Genomic DNA, 13306 nt, shown 5'->3' on the forward strand with positions numbered 1-13306 from the left:
TTTGTCTAAGTGTGTGTGTCTCTATTTTTGTTTCGCTTTGCTTTTGTAATTTCTAAAAGGACCGCATATTGTATATCCGATGTTGTTTTTGTCCATATTTTCGTTTAAGTTATGAATGAAGAATATGTGTTACAATCGGTCAAAAAAAATGAATATGTTTACCAAAAAAAAACCACAATGACAAATCACTCACGGCTTATCTCGCAAATGGAATTGAAAGACACCCATTTGTCAGAAATCAATAGAAAGTAAAGAAGTATGAACTAGCCAATAAAAGTAAGAGGAGACCCGTTCAACCAAAAACATAGGCAATTTTAGGTTTGCTAAAAAAATTTCAAGAAAGACAACTAAATAATGGAAATTTTTTTCATGGGATTAAGATCAATATATATTAACCATGACTGAAATCAAATGATGCATTTTATGTTTTTTTGTTTTCTTCTGTTTTTCCTTTGCATTTTCCTCTTAGTGCTGTTTCTTCTTTCTCTCACGCTGACACTGTATCATCTCCTTTTATCGTGACGATTTTTTTTTCTCAAGTCGTTTTTTATAAGGTTAGTTAGTTTCCATTTATCAAACTGAAAACTACAGAATCCGAGTTCTCACTTCAAACTTCACAGGAACAGCCGAACAGACGCTCAGATGCATGGTACGTAGCTGTAAAATAACAAGATTTTTATTTTCAAAAAAAAAATAACAAGATTTTGAAGAAAAAAATATGGTATTTTTTTTTTTGTAAAAGGGCATAAAAAAATGGTGTTGTAGAAAATTATAGTGACAAAAAGGGGGAAAGATGTATATCTAACCATTAAACCTGTATATTAACATATGATGAATCAAAAGCTTAACATGTATAGTTATGGATGCCGAAACATCTTATTGATAATCGTACGTATATATATATATATATATATATGGATACCATATACTTTATGTTTTGTTATAATAAAAAGTATTGAAGTTTTATCTAATAGTCTTATCAGATCCGAAATTTACAATCCGATATTAAGTTATTTGTTCGAGAAACAATATAATTAAGAACATTGTTTAAACAGTAAACATTCAGCAGCTATTACCATTCATTTAATAGCGTTGAAATACATGAAAGTTATGAGTCAAATTTTCATAGAAATCCCAAGTTTCCGCGTCGCGCAACCCCATTTACGCTTCGAGGAGTTATCCAAGAGACATTAGCCAGAAGATCACATTACATAGACATTACATGAGTAAGGCTTACGATCGGATTGAGTGGCCGTTTCTCCAGGAAGTTCTCCGTTGCTTCGGCTTCGATCCTATATGGGTGGACTGGATTATGGAATGTGTCAGTTCCGTATCATATTCCTTCCTCATAAATGGATCTCCCCGAGGTCGTGTGCTGCCTTCCCGAGGCATTCGACAAGGCGACCCGCTCTCCCCTTACCTCTTCATACTTTGCACCGAGGTTCTCTCTGGCCTTTGTCGTCAAGCTCAAGAAAGAGGTTCACTCCCGGGTCTGAAGGTGGCTCGCAACTCCCCGACAATCAACCATCTTTTGTTCGCAGATGACACTATGTTCTTTTGTCGGACTGATCACATGAGTTGTGCCACGCTCCAGAGTATTCTTACTCGGTATGGAAACGCCTCAGGCCAGATGATTAACCTCCTGAAATCTACCATTACCTTCTCTTCCAAAACTCCTGCCGAGGCGAGGAACCGAGTCAAGCTTCATCTCCATATTGACAAAGAAGGCGGCATTGGCAAGTATCTAGGTTTGCCGGAACACTTCGGCCGCAGGAAACGAGATATTTTTGCCAGCATTGTCGATAGAATAAGGCAGAGATCACACAGTTGGACAACAAGCTTTCTCTCGGGAGCCGGGAAACAAGTTCTTCTCAAGGCGGTTTTGGCTGCGATGCCCACGTATGCTATGTCATGCTTCAAGATTCCGGTCTCACTATGTAAACAAATCCAATCTGTATTCACACGCTTCTGGTGGGATTCTAAACCAAACCTCAAGAAGATGAGCTGGATCTCTTGGGATCGGCTTACTCTCCCCAAGTCTGCGGGTGGTCTCGGTTTTAGGGAAATTGAGAAATTTAATGAAGCTCTCCTTGCTAAGCTAGCCTGGCGGATCCTCACAGACCCTAACTCTCTGCTGTCTCGAACCTTACTGGGCAAGTATTGTCACACTTACTCCTTTATGGAGTGTTCTTCACCGAGCTCTGCCTCTCATGGCTGGAGAGGAATTCTTGCAGCCCGAGATGTTTTGAAAAAAGGAATGGGTTGGCTGGTGGGAAACGGGAAAGACATCAATATCTGGACGGAGCCTTGGTTGGCTTTAGATAAACCGACCAGGCCCACTGGTCCCCCACCTCTCAACTCCATTAATCTTTGTGTTCAAGACTTGTTTTTACCAAACTCCACCTCGTGGAACATCTCAGCTATTCGCTTGCACTTACCTCACCATGAGCAGGACATACTTTGTTTAAACCCGAGCTCTTTTGGAATGGTGGATACCAGGGTGTGGCTCCCAGAACGGTCGGGTGATTACTCAACTAAGACAGGGTATGCTCTCTCCAAGCTAAATGCCACACCTCCTCGTGATCAGGCTTTCAACTGGAACCAATTTGTGTGGAATGTGGCTACCTCTCCCAAGACTAAACAGCTTCTCTGGAGAATTGGAAATAATGCTCTTTCAGTGGGATCAAACCTTCTTGCTCGTGGTATTATGGTGGACGGGGCCTGCAAGCGTTGCGGGGCACCGGAGACAATCCTACATGTGCTCCTAAACTGTCCTTTTGCTTCAAGGGTATGGAACCTGCTCCCAGCGAATCTGAAACCATCACCTGATACCAGCACCACAATCTCCCTGCTCTTACAGAATAGCAAAAAGACTACCTGTTTACCTCCCACGGGGGTCAGCAACCCGGTTCATCCATGGCTGTTCTGGTACTTATGGACCAGTCGTAACAAGCTCTTGTTTGAGAATCTCTTACTTTCAGAAGAGGAGGTGGTTCTTAGATCTATCAAAGAAGCCAGAGCATGGCAAGAAGCGCAAGTAAGAACCTGTCCCCCTACCAGCCGACCTAAACCTACTCGTAAGTCCTGCCCCACCTCATCAGTAACTTCTGGATTATCCTGCTTTGTGGATGCAGCTTGGGATGTAAGGTCTGGTTTTGGTGGTATGGGATGGCTTTTCACTAGCCGTGATACAGGTGTTATCGCACAAGACTCATCAAACCGTCGATTTGTGGCCTCTGCTCTTGTTGCGGAGACACTTGCGGTTAAAGCTGCCCTTTCTGCAGCCGTCTCGTCTGGTTTCCGAGCTCTCACTATCTACTCGGACTCAAAGACCCTCGTTACTTTGCTTACCTCAGGTGGCAAGTGTGTCGAGCTTCAAGGCTTGTTGCATGATATTCATATGTTATGTACCTTCCTTGAATCTATCTCCTTTTGCTTTGTTCCCCGTTCAGATAACATTGATGCTGATTCCTTAGCTAAGGCAGCTCTGTTTAATCTCTCTTGGTTGGCCTCTGAGGCTTTGTAAGACTTTTCTTAATTCTAATGAAGGTTTGTTCAAAAAAAAAAAAAAGACATTTCAACGTTATAAAATTAATTAAAAGTTTCTACAATTACATAAACATTTCAATGTCGTTGAAATATCAGATTTCCATTTCACAATGACGCCCAAGAAAATAAATGTCGTCAATGAAACATGAACTTGATATATACATATATGGATATATTATTTTAGCAAATAATGTTAGATTTCATATGGAAGATATTAGTTTACTACTTTGACAAAAAAAAAAGGATATCAATACTATTAAAACAGGATCATGACCTATTGATATAAGTTATGTCCAACAATTTTTTCTGTAAAAATATAAATCTAATTATATAACAATAAATAACCATACACAGTTAATACATATTTTGAAACCACTCCTTCCCAAATATTCGGACCAACTTCTCTCTTACCTAATCTGTCGGAGTACTTTGAATTTTTGAGAGAACAATTTCATATAAATAAAAAAATTTATGTTCTAAAATGACTTTCATTTCCTTTCTAAGTACACATGCAGAACAATATATGTTCTAAAATGGCTTTAAACTGCCCATTAAATTATTTTTTAAAACATTTTTCAAAAAAATTATTCTGTTTTTAGTGCGGATTGAATTTGATATTAGTTTTCAGATATAACACTCTAAGAACCGTTCCAGTATAAAAAATAACACAAATATAAAAATTAAATTACTCAAAAAATTTAAAACAAAAAATATACCCGCCCTTCGAAAGGGCGGGTCAGAATCTAGTTAGTTTAGTAAACTTTTAATGTTACAACCAACTGGTTACAACGTAAAACCTTGATCGAGTTTTCGCATCTCAAATTCCATTTGCGGTTTTAAATTGTATCTATAAAATTGACCGAACCCATTATTTATGGGCCATGTAAAGTAGCAGTTAGTGGGCTAAATATTTATTAATGGGCCAAATCAATCTTCACGTTTTGTATCAAAATCTTTTAAAATGAGGTGATCATTGTTTTACTAGTTTTTGGTTTTTGGTTTTTAGATTTTGGTTTTTAATTTTGCAATAGATTTTAATTTTTCGAAAAACATGAATGGTTGTTTTAGATTTTGGTTTTTAGTTTCTGGATTTTTCTTTTAAAATTAATAAAATTAAATTTATTAAAATTCAAATGTTTATTCTGAAAAACAAAATGTTTATTCTGAAAAATAAAATGTTTATTCTGGAATTTTATAATTGATTTTAGATTTGTTTTGTTTCTAAATTCTGATTTTTTTTTAAACTATTTTTTTTCTAAAATTTAATTAATGTTTCTTTTAATTTTTATGTTATTTTTAAGAAGTTTTAGCTGAAACATTTATTATTTTACACAAACTTAAATTACTAAAAGAACATATCAGAAATTTTCAATAAATAATAGCAATATATTTATCAACAAAACATGTAAACTTTACACAAAATTAAATTAATAAATTAATGTAGATTTTGACAAAAACCACAAAAAACTTGGATTTTGGTATTTTTTGAAAAAATAGTTATTTGAAAAAACTAGTTTCCCTAGATTATAGGAAATCTATTTATCTAAAAACTTGATTGTCTAAAAAATAATTTTTAAAAAAAAAAACTAAAACCAAAAACCAATTTAAAAACCACAAACAATCAACATATGAGTTTACATCGAATTTATACTCGAAACTTAAAACAAATTCTGAAGTCTGCGAAAAAGTTAGACATATGTTTTCTTGAAGAGAATTTTATATTTTAATACGACTCAATCGTCCATAAACTATTGTGATGCCATCCGGTCTATGCATATAAATCTCTGAAAATTAATTCCTTTAAAAGTGGTTATATATATTTATTTGCTGGATCAAATGATAATTAATAAGGGCTCTAATTCACTTTATATATGATCTAAGCCAAAAGACAATTTTAAAATTAAATTCAAAATTCCATTACTTACAGATTTTTGTTGTTGTTCATGTATAACGTCGCCATTCATGATAGACATTTTGAAAGTATAAAACGTTGGATTTATACGAATTACGAATTATGAAATGTTTTCAAAATGATGTGCAACTTTGATTATCATCTTGATTATCAACATTTTAGGTTATCAGAATTTCACTTATTTTACTATTTGTCGATTTATTTATAATGCAACAAGGGGCGATTAAAAATCTAGCCATGCATGTACGTACAATACACTTCATTATCATTTACTTCTTTAGGAGGTGACATACGCAGATGTGTCGTGTCACGGGTTCCCATTTCCTATTTTAATACCGAGTTGCAATAATTTTTAATCTCCACTATTCATATGTACATTGTACTTTGATTTGATTGTTAATGTAAAATGTATATGTATGGCTCTGCTTTGGTAAATAGATATTATACTGTATATAATTGCCGACCCAAGATTAATACAAATAATCGGTTCAGAATCTTGACTAACATTGATAATGTTCATAACTAAACCAGTCTGTTCTGTTCCTATTAGTGAGGATCCTGATTCCTGAACGAATGCATTTAAAACGATGGATGATTGAATTTTTCGAAGAAAATTTTGAATGTTTCGTGCTCATCACAAATCCAGTTCGATTTTTTCAGTTCGATATTGTTGAGTTTATCGGATAATCATGTTGTCAAAATGGAATATGGTATTTAGTTGGAAATTTAAGCTATCAGAATACGTAGTTGCACGCCGCCGTTAACACATGTGAACTAATAGCATGAAACATATAAAATCTTACATCAACGAAAGTACGAAACTCTTAGACAAAAACCAAAAACAACTTGCGGACTGAATTAGACGAGGACCGACTAAACAAACAGAAGAAAAAAAGTACAAACAAATCAAACTACTGGATCTCTCATGCAGTTACACTCATCAGGCACAAATAAAATCAGAGGGAAGCTTTTTGCCGCAAGTATTGATGAGCAAACTCAAGGAGATAGGAATATCAATGTCAATCCCCAGAATGTTAGCTTTAATGGCGGTACAAAGACAAACGGCAGCTTCAAGGTCGACGAGCCCTTGAAGGAATGAGCAGCAAGGTGTGTCTGGTGGGTTTCCGATGACAGTTCCGACTGCACCGTCTAGAATTTTGGCGCAAACTCCGAGTTTTAGGGCGTCTCTTGGGCAGCTATGTTTTGTAGGATTGCTTATAGGGTTAGGGTTAGGGTTTGGGATTGGCTTAGGTGGCAAGCAAGTGTTGCAGCCATTTACACACGCAAAAAACATGAGATTAAGAGATAGGAAGAGGGCTGCAGAAAAAGATCTGTTGGATTCCATTGATCTCCAAGTTGATAAACCCTAATCGATGTTGAATTAATGTGTGATTATTTAGCTAAGGATGTGATTATCTATGGGACTAAGTGTGTCCGAGAGTTGTACTTATACAGGAGCCAGTGTGAGGACTCCGAAGTGAGCCACAAGACTCGCATATGTGAAGAAAATTAGTATGGAGGTGCTATTATTAATTTACCAAGTTGACAATTTTTGTAAGACTATTTACAGATGCGCTTTTCGAGTAATTAGGAGATGCTAATAGGCTTAGTCTTAGTAATCTATATGTATTAGCTTTATGTAAGCTACGTCCGGTAATTTTTTATTAGTTACTAATAACGCACATACATGAAACTTGTTTGTCTTTCCGCATCTTTAACACATACATTTTCTCAAAAAAAAAAAAATCTTTAACACATACAAAGGAACATACAATTGTAATTTTAAGCATTGTCGATGTAATTAGGCTTAGACAAGTAATGAGTTTAAATCATATTGTCGGTGCTTTGGGATATATATCTTTGCATGATCATGTCTAATATTTAATCATATATATTCCTTATAATTTTTTTTCTTTTTAAAAATTAATAATACTTGTAATCGAATACAGTTGTAGATTATCAGATACATTACTTTACAATTAGTTATTTTCCGCTGTTACATATTCTATCAATTCTTAGTAGGTCACAGTCACACATCTGATAATTATTTCACGAAGCATGTCTTGTTATCTTCTTTTTCTGTCATATAGGACTGGTTAAAAAAACATTTTGGTGAGTTAAATAGTTGAATTGTTGTACATTTCTAAAAAAAATATACAGGATCTATTATATTGCAAAAGTTTATAACTGCCGACAAGAAAATTTATTTAATAACCTATCTTTTTCCTTGTATAAAAACCAAAACAACAACAACTTTACAGATCTATTACCAGAATAAACATACATACTCTTATATCAATATTTTGTTGTTGTATGGATCACAGGACGAACTAATGGGAGATTCATAATTCTTATGCAATCCCGTGAAGTGCACAATAATAAGATCAGATTTGAATAATAATATAATAATAAGAAATACTGTGTGTTTCTTATATATGTACAATAATTAAAATCATGTGTGTGGGAAGAAGATCAAGTTGCAATTTTAAAGTACAGTTTCCACTGATTTTTAATTTTGTCGAGCCAATAGATACTGTAACTCATATGAAAAACCATTGGCCATGATAAATGTATGGTATTATATTCGCGTCCTCAAAACCGCTATTAGTTTTATCACTTTATGTTTTTTTTAACAGTGAGAGTGTTTCATGCGGAAGACCGTGCGGCGGTCACGAACCGTCACGTGAAAACGGTGCGTGACATTCAGCTCCACAATTTTTTTGGGTTATAGGATTAGCATCTAATAAATCTGATAGCTACATTGGCCACGAGCAAGTGGCTACGTTGAACTGGAAAAAAAAAATTATAAAGTGAAGGCAGTCTCTCGCAGTTTTGATAAAATGACTACTTTTTAACTGAGTTCCAATAGTTTTTAATTATTACAGTCATAGGTATTGAGAAAACCCTTTGTCAAAAAAAGTCATAGGCAACTTATTGAATGCTACAGAAGGACAATTTATATGACCTAGAATTATGTTTCAGATTAAATTTAGCTCGGTACAGAAACTTATATGTATTTTAAACATTAGTTTTGATTCTCCTTCAGATTTTATTTTCCAAAATCATCTTTGCATAAGTTTAGTGAATCTTTGCTGATGACGAAGACGTCTCAATATCTCATGCTGGAGAAGGTTATTCATCACCTCAGTCATATTACTGTGGTGTGTACGTATTTACCCTACTTGGATATAAGATACATAATGCACGTTAACTTATGGAACTATGCTTGATTTAAGATTCTTTAGGGTCGCAGAATGTTTCACTTTAGTTTGGCCGCCTAATTTTATATATAATCCAAAGTATTTAAGCTATAAAAATTGTCTGATAACATGCATACCAACTCTAATATAGTATATTTATTAGCCAAGCCAAATGAAATTATGAGTATTTATAATGAACCTAATGCTATTGATCAATAATCACTAGATTACCAAATGAGTGCTTAGTATCTATAGTAAAGGCGATTAAAACAATATTAATGTTCACACTTTTAGGAAAACATTTGCTAACCTTATTGCATTGATCTGATTTCTATTCATGATCTATCGTTGACTGGTTTCCTATTTTATAAAATTGTACTTCTTGGTTTAATATCCTGTTTATAGTTAAAAAAAAAAAATCCAAATGGACAATCCAGTCTCAACTTAAGTCGATACTCTCGCATCGGTAACGCGTAACGTCTGTTAACTTGGAATTAGATACCTAAATGCCTCCCCCAGGCACTTCACCGGGCACTTAGGAAAATAATGATAATCTTTTTAAAAATTTTGCGAAATACCTCTTTTAATACTTCTAATATATATCTTATTGTTAATGCACATCTATGATTGATTGTATCTTAATTAAAGTCCTAATTGTAAAAGCAAAACAATCCTTCTACTTTACAGAGATAAATTTATTTTTTAACCTTGGCCAAAAACAGTGTTAAGATGATCGATTTTTTTTTTTTTGCAACTTAAGATGATCGATTTTCATATCAAGTAATCTGTATATACAAAATATTAGTATATATAAAAATGGGAATCATTCAGCGACAGTTAGATGATTGTAGATGATGTCTTTGGTATATGTGTGTCCAGTAAGGCGCCTCGTTGTATACTTTTTTTTTTTGATCAACAACGCCTCGTTGTATACTCATGATCAATATTATCTTGTTTTACTTGTTTGTGAAGGGGACGAGAACCAGCATTGTCACTATCACATGGTTTCTATGGCAACCGTGCATTATAAATTTATTATTAGATTTTCCATTATTTGGAATTTTAATGGGAACTTAGGGAAAATTTTGCGATCAATTAACATGAAAAAGATTGCTTATACAAAACGTTACGAACTGAAGCGATTATATAGATCCTTCTTCTCTTCACTATCACACCATAATATCACTATCAATATTTCATGTATTTCACAAAATTATGAAAATTAAAATAAATAAAAATTCTTATCTTAAGTTTATTAGGAAACGGTCCTTAAATATACTTCTGATTACAAAGAACATCCACAAAAGACTTCATTTTCGCAACTAGAAAAAAAAGGTTAACTTTGTATCTAAAGAAACTTAGAATATTGTGACATGAAATTAAACCGGTCGCAACTTGTGGCAAATGTACATATCCAGCTAAATGAAAGAACAAATTAATTAATACATCCAAAAAAATTCCAGATTCTAGACACAAAAAAATATCATTTAAAATCACACTAATAATAAATTTCATATATATATTCATATACTTCAGAAGTTAAAAAGGAAAATATTTCAACTTCCTTTTACGTTTAACTCGTTCAACTTTTATTTAATTGTAATTTCCTTTTATTTTATTTTTAATAATTTTAATCATCAATCATATATTCACTTTCTTATAATAAAAAATGACCCCATAATATATATTATGGACGCTCTTGTGCTTCCTTGAAACCATTATAAAAACCTCAATCCCTTCGTTTACTCCACACTCAATTCACCCACAACATAGCTAGAGGAACAGTGTCTTCTAAAAAATGGCTTCAAGCTCCATAGCCCTTTTCTTGGCTCTCAACCTCCTGTTCTTCACAACAATCTCCGCATGCGGTAGCTGCACCCCTTGCGGAGGAGGTTGCCCCTCTCCCAAGCCGAAGCCAACTCCTAAACCAACGCCAAGCCCTAGCTCTGGCAAGGGAAAGTGCCCTAAAGATACCCTCAAGCTTGGTGTCTGTGCCAATGTGCTCAGTGGCCTCCTCGACTTGACCCTCGGAAAGCCACCGGTCGAGCCATGCTGCAGCCTCATCCAAGGACTCGCTGATGTTGAAGCGGCCGTTTGTCTCTGCACCGCTCTGAAGGCTAACGTTCTTGGAATCAACTTGAACCTCCCAATCTCTTTAAGTCTTCTCCTCAATGTTTGCAGCAAACAAGTTCCTCCTGGCTTCCAGTGCTAAGCAACCGTATCATATGTAATTTCAATACACGAATGTGTATATTTATCTTCTTGTTTTGGACATACAAGGTGATTCTATTTACTCTTATTATTGTGTCCCTCTATATTTGTGTTCTTATTACAGTCTTATTGTTATGGGGTTCATTGGAGCCAAATCGTGTCTCTATCTGGATGATCCTTCAGATTCTTGAAGTTCACAGTTCCATTATTTTTATTTCATGTTACTCTTATATTGGGGTAATTGTTGTATTATGATCCTATGAATTAATAAACAAATTATTTTTATGTTATGCGTTTTCTACGGTTTCAAATGTGTATACGAGTACTAGAAAAATATTTCTTTGCTTTGTGTCTACAGATTGATCCTCAAAAGGATCAGATCTTCTCAAAACTGTTTGTTGTTTTCAGTCGTGGCATAAAATAGGGAGAACTTTTAAACCCTCACCATCATTAGTTCAATTTAACTTTTGAAAGGAATTCCAATATAATTGTTCATAGAAGTCGCAAATTTCAATGAGTTTCTTATCGTTTATATATACTTTATCATTGTTGCACAAAAAATAATAATACACTCTATCATTACATGCACTTTATCCTGTTGTTAACTGTTAGAACAAATTGATGTCATATGAGTGAAATATTTTAAGCCAGATGTAATTTAATACGAGGAAACATACAGTAGATTAATATCTGAATTTGTGGCAATTACAAATAAGTAATTCAAGAACATTATATATACCCATTCAATATAAAATAGAAAGCTGATTACTAAACCATTATAATGCCAACAAGTTATGGGTGGTTACTTACTTACTTACTGCAAGAAATTGTACATCACGAAAATCTTAATTTTGAAATCTAGACAATGAAAAATACACATTAAAGACGATAAACACCTATGCACATACATAGTCAGTTGCCGGATATATCTTGTCGTATCCTAATTTGATATAAGCCTCAATAAAATAAGGTTTGGTTATTCTTACTGCATGGATCTTTCAGAATAAGAAAAACAGTCACGCTACATCATCGAGATAACATACCTAAAGATACATGAGTCAACTCAAAAAACAATCAATTAAATACAAAATTTACAGAACTAACGATTAGATACTTCTTTTTAAGTATCAATGAGATATAACTCATAAATGAACTGAAAAATTAGGATATCACTCTGGGAGCATCAAATCCTATAAAATTTTGCAGTCTCGAAACTGCGAAAAAAGCATTGCAGTTTTATTAAATTTACCCTTTTCGACACTAAAAACTTTGTTTATAGTTAAATGCCAGTTTATTTTGCGCCACGAGTACAAGAAAATATCTTAGAAGACACTCTGTCTCAAACTGTCGTCGGGCGGGGCTGACGTTTCTATCAGTCTTCAAAATGTTGCGTCCTTATTATCATTGTCTTCATGCTAAGGCATTCAGTGCATCTTTTTTTTTTGGCAAAATGGCATTAAGTGCATTAAATACCTTATTTACAAAATTACAAATGAAATACATTTAGTTATTAATATCCTGCAGATACAAATACATATAATATACTCTCCATTCATTTTAGAAAGATATTTTCATAACACTTTTATTAAATTTGTAATTTTGTATCGTAAAAGTATCATATTCTATGATAACTAATATTCCTTTTTAGTAATTCAATAAACTTAAATAATTTTATAAAATTTATTTTATTACTATCAAATAATAGAAAGTTTATAGGAAACATAAAATTTTATCTTTGTAAAACATTTTTTCCCAAACATTTATTTTGTGGAATAGAGGGAGTAAATAAAAACATTTAACAGCAAATGTATTAAGATGTTCTGCTGTGTACGTATGACTAAAAGTCATAACTCATCCGGCTATTCAGTTGTTAAAAAACAAATTAAACTCATCCGGCTATATATTTATTCAACTGGAAACTGTAATTTTGCAAATGAACATATGACATCAACTTCTCCTGGACTTTAACCTACTAAAATTGAAAATAATGAAAAAAGAGAATGAGGTAAGTTTTTTATTTGAGAAAAAAATTAGAACGCTTTAGATATTTTGTATGACACATATGTTAACTATAAATTAGTTAAATTGCTTTTTTACTTTACAAATCAAATTAATAACCAAACTAAAATAAACTAACAGTATTAACATATATATATATATATATATATATATGTATATATATACATATATATATATATATATATATGGATGAGATAATAGAATAATGTTTTACAAAGAAGATGATTTATATATATGTAGTCTTAAATTAAAGCATGATTAATGGAAGATTCTTAGAGTGGATTTTTAGCGCAATATAAGAAATTGTCTCTTAACTTTTAACTAAAAAAACTAAGAACCGTCTTTTAAATATCTTATATTGCGCTAAAAACCTCATCCTAAAAACTCATATTAATCATGATGTTATGAAAATTGG

At 33.3% G+C, this 13306-nt stretch overlaps 3 protein-coding genes across 3 annotated transcripts; 2 read left to right on the forward strand and 1 right to left on the reverse strand.

Moving 5' to 3' along the window:
• Positions 1-1222: 1222 nt before the first annotated feature.
• Positions 1223-3526, forward strand: LOC103836292. The gene has a single exon (XM_009112534.1). It carries the CDS (start codon positions 1223-1225, stop codon positions 3524-3526), a length of 2304 nt encoding a protein of 767 aa, XP_009110782.1.
• A 2655-nt stretch (positions 3527-6181) lies between these two features.
• Positions 6182-8893, reverse strand: LOC103836184 (14 kDa proline-rich protein DC2.15). The gene has a single exon (XM_033277931.1). It carries the CDS (start codon positions 6804-6806, stop codon positions 6402-6404), a length of 405 nt encoding a protein of 134 aa, XP_033133822.1. The 5' UTR covers positions 6807-8893; the 3' UTR covers positions 6182-6401.
• A 1490-nt stretch (positions 8894-10383) lies between these two features.
• On the forward strand, positions 10384-11162 carry LOC103836185 (14 kDa proline-rich protein DC2.15). The gene has a single exon (XM_009112423.3). It carries the CDS (start codon positions 10460-10462, stop codon positions 10871-10873), a length of 414 nt encoding a protein of 137 aa, XP_009110671.1. The 5' UTR covers positions 10384-10459; the 3' UTR covers positions 10874-11162.
• The last annotated feature ends 2144 nt before the right edge of the window (positions 11163-13306 follow it).

The sequence above is a fragment of the Brassica rapa genome, chromosome A08 (assembly GCF_000309985.2).
Source record: "Brassica rapa cultivar Chiifu-401-42 chromosome A08, CAAS_Brap_v3.01, whole genome shotgun sequence".
Lineage (NCBI taxonomy): Eukaryota > Viridiplantae > Streptophyta > Magnoliopsida > Brassicales > Brassicaceae > Brassica > Brassica rapa.